The following is a 16830-nucleotide window of genomic DNA, read 5'->3' as shown; positions in this document are numbered from 1 at the left end:
TAGAAAAACAGATCTCGTAAGATTTAAAATCATAGCATGTCGTCTCAATTTGAAATTGTGATAGGAACAATTTATATTTCAACCCTGGCATTTCAGATTCAGGACTGGTCTATAACTGATTGTCAGGGAATATAGGACATAATTCTGCAAACATACAACCTATCCCAGGTACTGCTAACAATGTATATTTTCTCTTATTGTTTAATATATTCTGTTACTTTGGCATTTAGGCAGTAATTTCTATATTTTTTATTTGAATGAAAATGTTCTTGAAGTTAAACCTCTTAAAAGCATTTGGGATAGCGTAAGTTATATGTTCTCAAATACTTCAAAAACAAAAAGAAGAAAGTTTTGAGTATACCTATGATTATGTTGTAAAATATATATACTTTTTTTAATCACGTTTTCTACAAAGTAGAAAAATTATATTCACACAGAAAAGCAAAAGGAAACAAACAGAACTAAAGCCTTCAAATTAGTTTTATTCCAACTTAAATATTCTGTAAGCCCAGGAAGAGGAATGATTCATGTAAACAATGAAAAAGCCACAAGGATATAAAATTTTCAAGATTTTCTAATAATAGTTTATCTAATTTTTTAAAAACAATGAATGGAACTCCAAACTACAATTTCAAGCAGTGAAGTGACCACAGTCACCTTTCCGGAACTTTGTTAAACGTAGCAGTATTCAAAATTCCACTAATTTATACTATTATGCATTTTGACTCCAAATTGGGAAGCAGAAAATTCTGAATTAAAGATAATGGAATCCACATTCTTTTGAAAACATCTTTCAGACTTGGAGCTTGTCACATGTATGTTTTAAGTATGTGTTTCATTCACTCTCACATTCTAAGGGAGAAGGTTCCATTACTCCAGAGTTCTTGTCCTGGTTAAAGGTCTTCTGCCTGCTCCCTGTGAGCACAGGCAGTAAAAGCAGACTCCTCCCACATGCTGTGAGAGTGTCTTATGTCGAACCTGCTATCATCGATGCTCCTGTAACTTATGCAGCCATATTGTTTTCATCCTTAAAGTTCACCAGAATGCTTCAAACTGTTTCTTCTAAGTACTGACATATTTAATGCATTAGTATGTTCAAATACTTTTGTTGAATTACTAGGGAAAACCTTCCAAGGTTAAAAGGAATACTGAATAATAGTTTAAGATATTAGCCTGAAATACTCAAGGAAAAGAGGTTGATTTTCAACTGAGAATTATGGGCTAATTGTCATCTTACTATGGTTTTCCCATTTGAGACCATGAACACCTACTATCTCTCCTGCTACTTCTGATCTATAAAAATCGTAACAGCTCAGAGTTTAGAGGAATAGCTGCTGATACAGGAGTATCAGACAAAGAAAGTAATAATATGTGTACACACACTAGCTTTAGATCATCATTTTCATGAGTCATGATTATATGACAATGAAATTAGTAAATCTCCCGGTTCATAACACTGTTCAGTAACCTTTCTGTCATCTACCTACAGTTGCTACGATGTCAACTACAGAAACTACGCTGAAGGCTTGAAGAAGTGAAATTAAAATGCCGTGGGTATTATTTTATGTAGCTTTTACAATTTAGGTCGACTGAGACTGAGTTACTCAGTTCTAATTTGTAATCGTTCAGATTTTGTCTTCGAGGAGACCTAAGGATGCTAGGATGTCAGAGTCCAGAGGCAGTCCATGGATTTACCTTCTCTGAGAAGAACCAGACAGACAAAAAAACCAAAGGACTAAAGATGAGAGAAGCAAAGCACTGATTTAGGAAGGACAAAAGGCAACCTCCGCTGCTCCTACGAGGGGAGACTTTAATCTGGTCTTGGCGCGGATCTCTGCCTCTCCAGGTGAACATGTCTCCGTGGGCAGGTGCTCCACTCCCCGTGTTCTGCCTGCCTCTTATTCTGACGTAAAGCGCTGAGTATTCAGGTGGCCTCATTAAGTAATAAACAATACTGGAACAAAGGAAGGAGGGAAAACAGCACCGTCCCTGGCTGGCTGGCCGTACCCTTAAAAGTCACCATTGATAGACGCAATGTGCTCGCTATTCTAAAATACGAGGAAAATAAATGAAGAGCAACCTAATATTTTTCACCCTGTGGAAAACAAATCATGTTTCTTTTGGAAAATGGTCACGTTCTGAAGCAGGGGGTGGAAACTGCAGAGGAACGCATGGGGGCAGGAAGCTTCATTCCGGGGAGAAGCAATAACAATCCCATTTACTTCAATAGTGCTTTACACGTTCAAAGCACTTCCACGTTAATGTGCTCGCTGAATCCTCCCCAGAACCTAGAGAAGGAGACAGCACAGGGATGACACCGGTATCCTCGGGGCACAGGTGGGAAAACGGAAGCCCATGAGTCGGACTGCCAGTAGTGGGCAAAGGTGGGACTCGAACGGAGATCCTGGACTCCACACTGAGCCTGTACAGTACAGAACCGAACGTAAGCCACATTTTAGGGGAGCTGGAAGGCTAGAGATCTTTGGCAAGTGTCACAATAAGGAGAGAACATTTGAGAGAATTAGGAATGAAGACAAGAGAAAGATAAGCCATCTGCATCTTGCCAGGACAGACAACTGGAGTCAGGCACCAGCACCAAACAGCCAGTCGGGGGGAGCTGCCTTGTTCTTAGTCACAGTGACCCTCCTCATGTCCTCCAGCTCTCTAGCTGTGTCATCGCACTGTCCAGCAGAGATCACGTGCGACGCGTGTTGTCATGTTAACAAGCTAGTTTTCAACAGGCACTGGACCCATATACACCCACCCCAAAATGGCCAATTACTTATATGACCTATAGAACAAAATCCCACCATCAGAGCTGCAAAGGGCTTTAAAATGTCCTTTTAAATATTAAATGCCATTTGGCAGTGTTTCCTACATAATGCAGAAATCCTCAGTACCACATCTGGCAAAACAGTGCCATAACTACGACTATAGTGTATTACCCTTGTGAACAACTTTAATTTTTTAAAAAGTTTTTATTTTCTTACACTCATTTTAGTTCTGCCTCTCGCTTTTTAGTCACTGTCCCTAGTTCTATCCACTTGATAAATACAGACTGACGCTTCTTCTTCTAAATGGGAACTCCGTATATCAAACAGGACTCTCTTGTCTCAGGTTTTCCCTCCCTCAAGGGTAACATCCGATTTCCCTTTTTTCTTCCTAAGCCATTATTTCTAGATTCCCTTAACTACGCTGGCTGCTGTCTACAACAGCAGGGAAAGTAAAAAGTATACGTTATTTTTAAAAGACTATAGATGGACTCACCCACCATAACACAGATGTGAACAAGATAGTACAGAGAAGAATGATTAGTTTTAGAATCTGGACACTCGATTTATTATAATCAATAATAATGTATGATGACAATGAAAATTTATTGATCACTAATTTCATCCCAGAAATCCTGAAAAATGCTTAATTTTACAGTGCTTATATTTACAAGAAGCCTAGAAGTGGTATAATTCTATGTCCATTGTATAGATAAAGTAATTGGTGTCCACGCAGGTATATGCGTATGTTCAAACTCATCAAACTGTATGCATTAAATACGTGCAGTTTTTAATAGATCAATTACACCTCAACAAAGCTGTTAAAAAAAAAAAAAAGAAACTGGTGCCCAAGGTCATACAAATATTAAATGAAGTGAGGGAGCAAGTGTTAAAATACGGGCAAGCTGGCGCCTGACTTTGAATTTGTCACTTCTCTGTTGTGCTGCCTCCACACGTCCGTACTACCTTGTGGTTTTGTTTTGTTTGTTTGTTTTTAGCAGTTACCTTACATTATAATCTCACATGATTTTTCACACAACATTTTAGCACACATTGCTCTGAGCTCCGTCTTCCCTACCTTATAGGGAAGCAATATTTTTTGCGGGCGATAAGCTTTAATATACTGCTTTAACTCAACTGAATGTTTGGCTTTGGGCTAGTGTTCCCGACTGTAAAGCTAATGTGAACATTTTCATGCTGGTCCTATATCTAATATACCAGCATTCCCTCTCTCTCTTTCTCTCTCAGGTCAAAGTTCCCTTCATCTAAGTTACTCCTGAACAGGTGAACAGACTCACCACCTCCAGGTCTTGCTTTTCTTTATATGCCTAAGGTTTTTGCCACCCTACACATTCCAAGGTTCTATAATGCGGCCATGAACTATGTAACTGCAACAGGAACTCCTCTCCGGAATAGGGTTGTTTACCCAAGAAAAAAGGCATAAAAGGAATTAAAACTTGGATATTAAGTCCTAGTCAAGTGCCCTTAATTTTTTTTAAAATTTTAGAATAATTTTAGATTTACAGGAAAATTGTGAAGATAGCACAGACAGTTCAGGTTTACTCCCCACCGAGTTTCCCCTATTATTAACATCTTACATTAGTATGATATATTTGGTACAATTAATGAACAAATACTGATACAAAGCCTATACGTTATTCATATTTTTTTACTTTTTACCTAATACCCTTTTTATGTTCTATGATCCTATCCAGAAGATCACATTACATGCATTTAGTCATTGTGTCTCCTTAGCCTCCTCCTGCCAATTTCTAGGACTTTCCTTGTTTTTTGATGATCTTGACAGCTCTGAGTACTGGTCAGATGTTCTACTGGGATGTGTCTGATGCATTTCTCATGATTAGACTGGAATTACAAGTTTCTGGAAAAAAGACCACATAGTATTTATCAAGAGTAAATGCTATCAATATAATTTATCACTGGTGATGTTGCCCTCAATTAACCGGCTGAGGTATTTATTTGTCAGCTTTCTCCCAGATAAATCAAATCTCCCAACCCTCCTTTTCACACCGTGCTCTTTGGAAGGCAGTCACTATGCACAGCATTAAGGCACGGGGAGTTATACCATCTCCTTGGAAGTAAAGCATCTACATTAATTGTTTGGAATTCTTCTCCTTGGGAGAATTCTCTTTCCCCCTGTTTATTTATTCGGTCACTTACTTACGCCAGTATGGGCTTACTTATGTCAGGTATTTTACACCTTGCGTTAGAAAATACCTAACTACCTGATTTATTTGGTTGCTCAAGTTACTGTAGCTCAGGCCCCTGGGAGCTCCTTTGGTTATCTCCTTGGTCCCTTTAACATACCCCCTACCATTGTGGGTTTTTCTTTTAAAACACTTCCTCACCTTCTGACACATATATCTGAGATGCTCCAGGCTCATCTTGTGTTTCTTGCCCCAGTCCCAGTATCAGCCATTCTTCCAAGGAATCCTGATTCATTTTGTTGGTGATTAGAGACTAAGATCTGGGTACTAGGTGTGCTTATTGCTACTGGAGTGTCATTGCTTCCAGGCTCTTCCAGCTAACCAAGGAAATATATGTGTATATACTAATTCATGCATACACATATATCTAATATCTGACAATATTTCTGTATGCAACCAGCTCAATCTATATTAAGCTAAAGACAAGTTCACATTGATGTCTCCAACTCCAGTCCATTGCCACATGGATCATTCTGGCCTCCTCCTCTTGTTTGTCAACAATGTCTCACTCCGTGAGAAACCTGGCTCCCACCAACCACCACCCTTTGCTTAGTTGTTCAACTCCATTATAAATGTATAGTGGTTTTTGATAAGAAAAGACACGATGCTTGATCTTAGCCAAAAGGCCGAGAAGCGATATATAGTGGTTTCTGAATTGTTAACCCGTGAGAAAAGACTTTATCAACCACAGTACAGTGCTTACGTACAGTTCCTTTTTTCTTTGCTTTTACAGACTCCACTCATTTCAAAAGTTACTCAGATCAGCACTTTTTCTTTCATCTTTTTCAGTGACGTTATTCCACATATTTGCAATAGAGTTAGATTGTTTTATCATAGTCTCCTTTCCATCCTGGGATCCCATAATATCCTAATTGATTTTTAAAAAATTTTTCATACTTTCAGGTTCAAATTTTGTGTGATAAAGTTAGGGTTTGACAAATGCATAATGTTCTGCATCTACCATTACAGTATTACCTGCAGCAGTCTCGCTGCTCCTTGGCTTCACCTATTGAAGCCTCCCTGACCCTGAACTTACGGCAATCATTAATCTGTTTGTAATCTTTATAGCTTTGCCTTTAGTGAAATATTAGGAGAGGAGGCTTCTGCATTGAGAGGGAGTATGCATGAACCTTTTTCTGTATCCTTCAACTCTGATGTGCTATGGGGTCTGACAGATCTAGCACAGAGTCAAATTAAGAACTTCAAAAGTTCCAAGAACAGAAATAATTAGGGTGTCCCATTCCATCTGTAATTCAAAATTAAAATAAAAAACTATATTATAAAATGTGCGTTAAGAATTGCAATGACCGAAGCATTATGCTGTATATCAGAAATTAACATACTGTAAACTGACTATACTTCAGTAAAAAAAATACATATGCATATACAAAAAAAAAAAAAAGAATTCCAATGAAGTTCGTGTGTTCCTATGATTGCTTGCCTTTTCCTTTTCCAGACAGCAAATATAAACTCTTCCCCTTAATTCTCCCTTTCTCTCTTTCGTGCCGCTCCTTTGCAGGACAACACATGCGATTCTTTCTGCTGCTTGCCCAGTACTGATTTTCTGATTCTAGGCACAAGACAAGGAGTATGCCAAGATGGGGTTTTTTTTTTTCACTATACAAAATGCTTTTAATGCAATTTTCTCACTTCTTACATTTTGATCATAGTATTATGTAATGAATATAGATCTCCCACCATCTTTTTAAACAGCTGCATCGTAGTCCATTGTGTGATGATACCATAATGTATTTAATGAATATCCTATTTTGAATGTTAATAGGGTTTTCTAATTTTTCTTATTCTACTAATTCTGAAATGAGCCTCTGTGGACCTGTATCTTTAGACACTTGTCCTGTTAGTGCCCTAAGCTTAAATTCTGGAAATTGCCTTATTTTTTTTTTCACACCGTTATTGTGGTATGATTCCTGTACAGTGAACTACACATATTTCAGATGTATAATTTGATGAATTTTGATAGACATAGACACCAATGAAACCATCACCACAATCAAGATAGCTAACATTTCCATCACTCCGCCAGAGGTACAAACTTCAAATCCCCGATTTATCCCTTCCCACCCCCTTTACCACCTGGTAACCATAAGTCTATTCTCTATGTCTGTGAATCTGTTTCTGTTTTGTAGGTAAGTTCATTTGTGTCCTTTTTCCCCTTTTTTTAGATTAATCCACATATAAGCAATATCATACGGTATTTTTCTTTCTCTTTCTGGCTTACTTCACTTAGAATGACAATCTCTTGGGAACCATTTGTAAAGGGAAAAACCCAGCAACAACCTGCTCCAAAGAAACCCAAGGCAAAGGCAGGAAAGTCCACAATCTTTTCATTTAAAATGTCTATTTTTAAGAACTGTAGCAGCCATAACTCTGGGGACTATCTTGTCTGTAGTATAAAATTCAGTTGTGCTTTTAAAAAATAAGAGCCACCTGCAACTGATCCGCACAGCCTGCCAGCACCCAAACCGCTAACGTTCACGACGACAACGGAGAGATGGGAGATGCTACTCAAGCACGGCCTTAATCAAACATAAGATGACTTATACTCCATCTAGTTTTACATTTTAAGTTTTTTTTTTCCCATTGAGCTCTAATTCTCTGAAAACTGATGCACATGCCACGATATATGATTAAACAGAGCACCTTAAGCTTTGATCATATCCGTGGGATAACAGAATTTAAGGCAGAAACTAATTTGTTATGATCACCAACTTAAAAGTGCTGTGCTAACTTGCTGACTGTATTTATCATGTGAATTTTTTTCACTGTAGCTAAGTAAGTTTCATAATTTCCTCTCATGGTATCTGAACCTTTGAACAAATTTACAGGGTACGCATTATTTACCAAGAATTCTGTGAAAAAGAAAATATTAAAGTAAGTGAATATTGATTTATTTATAATGCTTTTGTATCTAGACACCTAGTTTTTTGATTTAACTGTTTCATCTTTATTGTTACTTTAAGTCCTGTAAGAGCTTTCATGGAAAGGGAAGGAGAGTGAACTTTTTAAATAAATAGTGAGAGGCATTTTCTACTCCATCCTAGAGCTGCAACTGTTCCTGTGATGAGCTGATGTGTTCCTGTGATGAGCTGATGTCCCTAAGAGTCCCCGAGTTACAACGGAAGAAGTACACTGAAATAACCTTGCCGGGTCTTGTTATGTGGGCAAGTGCTTGCTGAAAAAAATTAACTCCTCCCTGAGGGAATGACACTGGTTTAAAGATTCAAAATAAACCCATGATGAACTGTAATTACTCTTTAAAGATAAGAATGATATATAGGCTTTAAAAAGCAAGTAAAAAATACTTACTGGAACATCAACATACTTTGCAGCTGCTTTCACCTTAAGTGGAAAAGAGATAATTATGAGAATTATTTTCTTAACGATTTGACAAGTCCTGTGATAGCAGTCAAAAGACAGCAGAGGAAAACTCAGATACTCACAGTGAATGACAGAATGGATGAAAAGAAAGTGCCTTCATCGTATCTTGACAGCTTAGATAACACCCCTTCCAGCACTGAAACAAACTATAGTATAGTTTATAGTCAGTATTTAGGATATTACTGTGCACACAAACAAATAACAGGGCCAACAATTCCTAGGCCAGTTTCCCCCACGACACAAAAATCCGAAACGTTTAAACTGACAGCTGAGGGGCTGACTTGTCACGTTTACTCTCTCACTTTGAAGATGAGCTCTTAGATCCTTTTGCATTGCTGGAAACAAGATGCACATTTTTTGAGATTAAAAAAACAATGTGTAACAGGAGCATGTGAGGTAATTTAAACCATTAGTAAATCACTTTACATTCCTGAGACTGTTTCTTAAAATAATTTTCAACTCTAATGCAGATATTTTTAAGTCTTCATCACAAGAAAAAAAATTGTAACTCTGTATGGGGACAGATGATGTTTAACTAGACTTCTTGTGGTGAACATTCTGCAATATAGACACATATCCAATCATTATGTTGTAACCTGAAACAAACACAGCGTTACATGTCAATTATACCTCAATAAAAAATTACAGAGATGTTTAGAAGCAACGATGGTCAAACTTAGTCAAATTCCTGGCTATCATTTTATCACGTGACCATTCCCCAACCTTTCCTACCTACAGAAGAGGTTGAATGAAAAAGAACAGATAATGAAAGGGGCTTTTGTCACATTGAAATGAGTCCGATCCCTTAGCTAACAAGTATGTACTGAGCCGTTCTCATGGGGACACATGAGGCTCATCCCTGCTTTCAGAAGCTTCCAAAATAGCTGGGAGCTCGAGCAGATACACACACTGCAGGGTACAATGGCAAGGGCACCAGACTGAGAATATATGTCCTGATTCTGTCAATGACTGACCACAGCGTGGGCGCAAGCCAATCACTGCACCAACATGTTCTTCCATCAGTGAAATAGTGGGTCTGTGTTGGGGGAGGGGGATGGGTATAGAATTAAAATTAGTCTCAAAAGTTTTACATTTCTGACATTTCATATTTCTATGAAATGAAAATCCAGACATGTATACTGTCATGTAGTTTAAAATGTGGGGAATTTTATTTCATTGAGTGGAAACACTAAGATCCGGCAGGAAGATAAATGAAGAGATATTATTAAGGATCTACTGCCCCACATCTTTCCTCTTTAGAACTAAAATAATATGCACTATTGACAAATTATACGTTCCCAAAGGGAAGATACTGACAAGGTTTTTTAAATACGAAAAGGGAAATTAATGACGGCTCGTTTTTGTTCACATAGCAGCTTCTTCAACAAAGTGATAATAGTTCTAGGGACACAGCTTATTGGTCTCTGGTGACCAGAGAGCTCGCTGAGAGCGCACAGGAGATCATCTTCTCTCTATGGCTGGTCAATTACTGCAAAATGGTTTATGCAAAAGAAACAAAAACTTCCCTGTAGGTTTCTCCATCACATCACTCGCGACATGATGTAAGTACACAGAAACAAATTCATGCAAACGGCTGACTAGAATTTTATTTTTAAAGAATGACAATTATGAATGGTTGGTTAGTCATCCGAGGGGATACAAACAGCCAAAAAACACAAAACTGCAAATTGCTCATGACTAAAAACCAAGTTAGCATTTTTCTCCTGCCCATTAAGATTTCTTACCAATCACAGTTGGCTAAATCAACCTGATGTGGTTGGTGAAGACCCAGAAGACCAATACTCCAGGGCTATGTCAGACCAGGGGAAGGGAATTCCAGACTTAATGGCCCTCTGTGGAAAAAGCCTCGTCTCGCGTAACTCAAACCTTGAGAGCCAGTGAGTGCTGGGTGATCTCATTCGCTATGAGGAGAGCGATGATTGCTGTGGTTACTAGACAACCTGAACCATAGAAGGCTCTAGCATAGCACCTGGTTCTTGGTGCCTTCATGTGAGTATCTGTCTACACAGATGAGTGATGCTGAGTGACAAGGCAAGGCAGAGGCAGGACCCCCTCCGTGGATGAGTTTAGAGGATCGGAGCTCCAGTTGTAGCTCTGCCACTCTCTGACTATGAGACAACAGTTTGGACATTCAGCTCCTCCAGCCTTAGTGTACTCATCAGTGTGACAGGGAGGATGACATAGCCTTGCCCATAACAAGGATGGAAGATGACATGGCCCTGCCCATAACAAGGATGGAAGATGACATGGCCCTGCCCATAACAAGGATGGAAGATGACATGGCCCTGCCCATAACAAGGATGGAAGATGACATGGCCCTGCCCATAACAAGGATGGAAGATGACATGGCCCTGCCCATAACAAGGATGGAAGATGACATGGCCCTGCCCATAACAAGGATGGTGTGAAGATCAGGCGAGATGATTTAGGTGAAGGGACTTTGCAAATGGCAACACAGTAGCAAGAAATGCAAAGAATGAATATTATTGGTATGATTCGCTAAATCACCAGCACTTATATAGGTAAACCTACATGTATTAAATCACGAGTTAATGCAGGTAGCTTTGGGATTGTTCAGCAACAAGGGTAATGATGAATTTGTTTACCAGCGAATGGGTCTAACTCAATTAAACGGTATCTGTGGAGGAAGGACAGAGCTGACACTGCAAGTCAGAAGACCCATGGTGAGTCCCATCTGTTTCAAGGTCACTGGCTGGCAGTAGGGGAGGGAGGCTTTGGACATAGGTGGTCTGGCTCCAAAGCCCATGTTCTTTACCATCCTGCTACAGAGTTGTACACATTAAATGAGATGACATAAGTAATGTGCCTGGCACATAATAAGTGCTCAATAAATTGCTATTTTGTTAAAATTATTATCATTGAGCACCTAATTTGGGAAGTACAAAAAATATGAGCCTTAGACCCTTCCCTCCAGGAACACAGAAACTAGTAGGAGAGACAGACATGTATACAGCTGGTCATGAGCCGAGGCAGAAAGTGTTGAGGGACAAAGCGTAACTGAAACTGGAGGAGGGAAGAGTGACTGTGACTGGAGGATAGTGGGTAAGCGTCATGGGCAAGGTGGCACAGGGGCAGAGCCGCAGGATGGCAGTAGCAGAGTGGATGAAATGACACTTGGGGAAGCCTACAGGCAGATGAAGTTAGGAAAGAAGTTTCCCCACTGTGACATCAGGCAGCCTGTCCGGCTTGTCTTCTCTTAAGAGGACAAAGCAATACTGGGTCATGTCCCACTAAGCCCAATGTGTGGACACACTGTTACAGCGTTCTTTGCCTCCATTTTAACAATAGTGCAGAGTCTCCCTGTGGGCTCCTCCCTACCCCAAATGGTCCCTGTGGAGGCACAATACAGCAGGGACTCTAAGTGCTTACATGGCAGTGAACAGCGACTGCGCCTCGGGGATTGATTGACCAGATGAGCCAGATGGTTCCTTCAGGAAGGTTTGCTTTGGAAGATTTTTGTCAAGGCACACGAGGTGAAAGAACCTTAAAAAGCAAACTCTGTTAGCCTCAAGATCGACTAATAATGATATGGTTTGGTTCCATCTGGCTTTTAATTGCACAAAACGTTCCAAAGAGATGCAGTTAAACGCTGGGTTTAGCTGCTTCCTGCGACCTTTCTCTGTGCAGCTCGGGGAGTATATAAATACTTACGGGCTTGCCTTGTGCTCTCTGTTCTCCTGAGGGTGTCGGGTTGGAATGAAACCTTATCACCTCTTTGTTTCCCTGCTCTTTACTGTGGATGTCATTTACTGGGATTGTTTGAATAATATTTAGCACCTAAAGTCTGCCTGGGTCATTATCAACTTTGCCTTGTCATGCACACTCGCAGGGAAATTAAAGATGAAAGCACATTGAAATGACTGGAAGAATGAAACATGAAGTATGCCACAAGGCATATCCGTTCCCATTTCTTGTTGGATTTTAACAAGGGTTTAAGATTCATTCTCCTACACGTATGGAAAGGAGAACCACAAATTCTAAGACGTCACAGGGAGAATTCCAGCTACAGACTGGCGGGTTCAAAACACGCAGGGCTTGCTGCTTCCCCCGTGAAATTTCACGAAGTAAACAAGGACTATCTGCATCATTTCTACTGCATGTTATTCAATCTGCCACAGAAAGACGATTCATCTATAAATAAGACTAATTATGAAAAACTAGGTGTATTTGGTGGGGGGAGGTTAATAAGGCTGGAGGTATCTATTAGCGGATGTTTTATTTTTGTTTGGTACAGTAAGGACTAACTAGTGTTGTTAAAAATCTGCATGGAACCAGAATAGCATAAACTGGAAAACAGGTTTCCTTCCCTGAATTGGAATTAATGTTAATGTTACAATACAATAAAATACAATCCTCTTTTCTCCTGCTGTGAATCCACTTCCTCTTTGAACCTTTGTTTCCAACTGACTCTCAAAAGGTCCTTACAGATCATCTGCATCCATGCAGAGGATGGACAGTATCTGAAAGCAGGGATTTATACAACATGCCTTGTTCTGTGAAGTATCTCAGACAATTTCCAAAACAGCAGACCTAGCCCAAGTGTTGGTGGATTCTCCATGCTTCTCTCATTGTTCCTTTTTCCCTTGCCCCCACGAAGAGACTAAACTATCTTAATTTGTATTTTAATGGCTCCTAATGGGGTGTGTTATTCCTTTTAAGCACACGCTTGGACTTGAACAGTTGGCTTCTGAATACATTGCCTTGATCCAAAGAAGTAAATTTAATCTAGTTTATGTCATCAGATTGAGTTGAGAGGAGATATTTTAATTACATCATCTAAATGGGTCAGATCTGTCCTCTGTCCCTCTTAAGAGAAATTCAGGAGAAAACATTCTAGGTTATCAAAAGAATATGTGTATGTATGTATATGTCTCAACTTATACACCTATATGTACTTAATGGAAAAGTATACACTCTTTCCTGAACCCCTTTTTGCAATAAATTGAGGACTGAGGAAGTTGAATCTACTGCTATGCCCTTTAAATCACACTCAGAATTTCCCGAGCCCCGGTTACTGCAGTGCATCGTGAAAATGATCATTTTCTCATTCTTTGTTCTGTTGACCATTTCCCCCCAACCAATTCATTCTTACAGGCCTCCCCGACCCTCCACCAGTTTATCTTCAGCATCCTCATGTTACACATAACGAACTCCACTCTCATCTACCTGATTCACAGCTGCCCCACCTGATGACCTGCCCAAGCTGGTCCCACAGTGTGTATGCCTGTGGGCAACACATATCGAAGGAAGGACACAAAGCCTGGACACATAAAGGGGACCCAAGAAGATGGGGCAGTGAAGCTCCCATGCCCTCCCTCTCTGGTCTTGCTGAGTTCTGTGTGGTGTTGTGGAAAGATGACAGACTTAGGGCCACAGGGTCAAGTCCTGGCCCCTCCGCCACCCACCGTAGGACCTTGGGCCTTTGATTCCTCATCTGTGAACAAGGAGACTGGCCTCTGGGTGGGCCAGGCCTGCCTTGGGAGATGGGGCCACACAGGTGGGCTCTGGGCCCCCTTCCCCTCCTCAATCAGAACAGCTTTGCTTGGATCAGTGTTGCATCTGAGATGCTCCCTAAGATACAGACATTACACACATCTCATAAACATTACAAAAGTATAAAGAAATACATCTTACAAAAATTGTAAAGATGTTTGAAAAGCCCCTGCTAGATGATCTCAGGGTTCTCTTCCAACTCTGGCGTGTGTGTGCTGCGGGACTTTAGAGCCTGGGGAGGAAGCCTCCACACAGAAAAGTATATACGGACCTTCGCTTTAGACTGAGAAAAAACTGTAGATATTTTTCTTTTCCAACACTCGTGCTTTGTTGATGAAGAAACAGCCGTGCAAGGAGACCCACTTGGTAACATGAAGAAATGGGAGGAGAGTCTAGCCCTCCTGACTCTCCCCGTTTGTCTGATTTAATTAATTCTAATATAAGGTGGTAATAAATATAGCATTTCTTGCATCTTTTCCTTGGCAAGATTTAATGTTCCTGCCATCTTTTTCTTTCTTCATAAAAATTATGTAAGTCCTTTTCTAATTAGATAACTTTTTTTTTTTTGCCTTCTTTAAGGTGGTTTTCATTTCTTCGAATTTCATGTTTTTACTTCTTCCACGGGGTTCCAATGATAACACGTGTGCCCGAGGAGAGCAGCTACTCCCAGAATCATTTCCGATGGCTGAAATCTTATAATCGCATTGATATTTTGATCCCATATCCTTCCTCTGAACTCCAGACCCAAATAGCTAAATATCTGAATGTCTCCGTGGTATCTCCTCCCTCCAGAATATCAGAGTCAGCTCAATCTCAGTGTGTCCAATACTGACGCTGTGGTCTTTCCCTCCAAATCTGTTCCTCTTCCAGGGCACCATGCATCACAAAAAGGCATCAACATCCATCCCACGCTGCCAGCCATAAACCTAAAAGTAATCCTTAATGTTTCCCTTCTCTCCCCCTTACTAATCCGTTGTCTTAGTCTGCTTAGGCTGCTAAAACAGAATGCCATAGACTGGGAGGCTTATAAACAATAAACATTATTTCTCACTGTACAGAGGCTGAGACGTCCACAGTCAAGGTGCTGGTAGATTCGGTGACTGTTGAGGACCCACATTCTGGTTCACAGATGATGTCTTTGGACTGTGTTTTCACACGACAGAAGGGGCTAGGGAGCTCGGTGGGGTGTTTTTCATGAGCGCTCCAACCTCATAACCTCATCATTTCTCAAAGGCCCCACCTCCTAACACATAAGTTCCAACATACGAATTTTGGGGGGACACATTCAGTCTATGTAAATGCCACCCACGGCATTCTGTTCCACCTTGGTGGGATTGTAAGTCATCTAATCATTCAATGGAACACTCATTTATGCTTAATCCCTATTTACACAATTAGGGGCCACAGCTTTCGTCAAAGATATTTGAAACATCAAATAGGAAATTGTGGGAGACCTCTAGGAGTGGAGAACCTCAGACACCACCCTGCCACCCTTCTCCGTCTGCCTGTGAGATCAGTTCTAGAGTCCCAGTGGGGTCACCACAACACATGGGCTAAATTCAAGGACTGACGACCACTCAACCCATCCCTGGAGATGAGACAAACAGTAAGAGAACAGGACCGTGAAACAATAAGGTATTATTGGCAGACTTACTTTTAAAGGGACAACAATCGCAAGAGAAGCCAAAATTAATTACAAACAAACCCCCAAAAGTTACTGACCAAGAGTGTTCATAAGTTGCACATAAGCTTTTTTAAAATATGAACTTTTCTTGCATCTGTTTTTAAAGCCACTATTCTCAGTTAGGTATTTAGAAACATAAGACAGATATTTCTAAACAGTCTCAGTTGAAAATTATTTTTTAAATTTGATTTAAAAAGGTGAATAAAGAATACCTTACCTTTGAAACTAGCAGTGAAATGATTTCTTTTACAGTGTTGTCAATCAAATCATCTATTTTTGAATGGTACTGCTGCTAGATATTAAGAGACAATGATGCATTAGTTGATGTGGACACAAAACTTTGGTTGTAAGTCATAAACGTTCTAAAGCTACTAGTTATGACATATCAGATTTACATAAAATGACCATTTTGCACATCAGAAGAACAAAATCTTGAAAATGATCCACCCAATCAGCACTTTTTACACTGTGGTTTGAAAATTTTCCCATGTGCACTGTTGAGTTAAGCAGCTAATGGGGGTTATTATACAGATGAATTGAGTTCTTATCCTTATTCAGGCGGAGGAAAGTGAAGGATACTTTTTGTCTTCTCTCTGTAATTAAGGTGGCCGTGTATTTTTCTAAAGGGTTGGTTTCGCTGGAGTAGCAAAAAGACTAGAAAAAGATTTAATTAATACAGCATTTCATGTCTGACAACTCTCATTCATAAGTTATTTTAAATGTGCTCTAGAAATAAAATGAGCTCCCAATTGTTCACCCTGAAAGGACCTTTTTGTCAGCGTGGGGAGCTGCAGTTTATACAATTCTTACAATATGCTCAAGCAAGGGCAAAATTAAAATTTCATCAACAAAGGTGATAGATGGTAACAAATTAATAGGCCATAAAAGGTATAATGAAACGGCACTCACTCCCCAGAGTTTGATTACTGCTTCCTCGTGAAAAAGATGCCTTTTAGCAAATACCAAAAAAAAAAAAATGTATTTAAAATAAACCTGAAAGACTCTTTTTTTCTCTTTCTTTAGAGAATGCTAGAGAGTTCCATTCTTAAATTGGCAGGAGCTTCGGCTTCAACAGCATGTGAAGGCACATTCATTTAAACAGTAATTCTTCCTTTAGAAGCATTTATCTGACGGCCGATTGTCCCCAATAGCCACTTCACAGAAAATGTGACTTGTAAAGACTAACCCTATCTTGATGGTTCAAGGCTTCTTG

General features: G+C 39.8%; 1 protein-coding gene across 6 annotated transcripts in view; it reads right to left on the bottom strand.

Moving 5' to 3' along the window:
- CADPS2 (calcium dependent secretion activator 2) overlaps positions 1 to 16830 on the bottom strand; it is a 449680-nt gene that overhangs the window by 28672 nt on the left and 404178 nt on the right. For 3 of the 6 annotated variants that reach the window (XM_074367149.1, XM_074367153.1, XM_074367151.1), the window contains 3 exons: positions 15835 to 15909; positions 8461 to 8544; positions 8327 to 8359 (listed from right to left, as the gene is read on the bottom strand). In XM_074367149.1, coding sequence (XP_074223250.1) covers positions 8327 to 8359; positions 8461 to 8544; positions 15835 to 15909 — 192 coding nt within the window. The remainder of the gene's footprint in view (positions 1 to 8326; positions 8360 to 8460; positions 8545 to 15834; positions 15910 to 16830) is intronic. The other 3 variants (XM_074367152.1, XM_074367154.1, XM_074367150.1) reach the window with 2 other exon arrangements.

This window comes from Camelus bactrianus, chromosome 7, assembly GCF_048773025.1.
Source record: "Camelus bactrianus isolate YW-2024 breed Bactrian camel chromosome 7, ASM4877302v1, whole genome shotgun sequence".
In the NCBI taxonomy this organism is placed as follows: Eukaryota; Metazoa; Chordata; class Mammalia; order Artiodactyla; family Camelidae; genus Camelus; species Camelus bactrianus.
The sequence above is the reverse complement of the archived record's forward strand: the minus strand, read 5'-3'. Positions and strand labels throughout refer to the sequence as shown.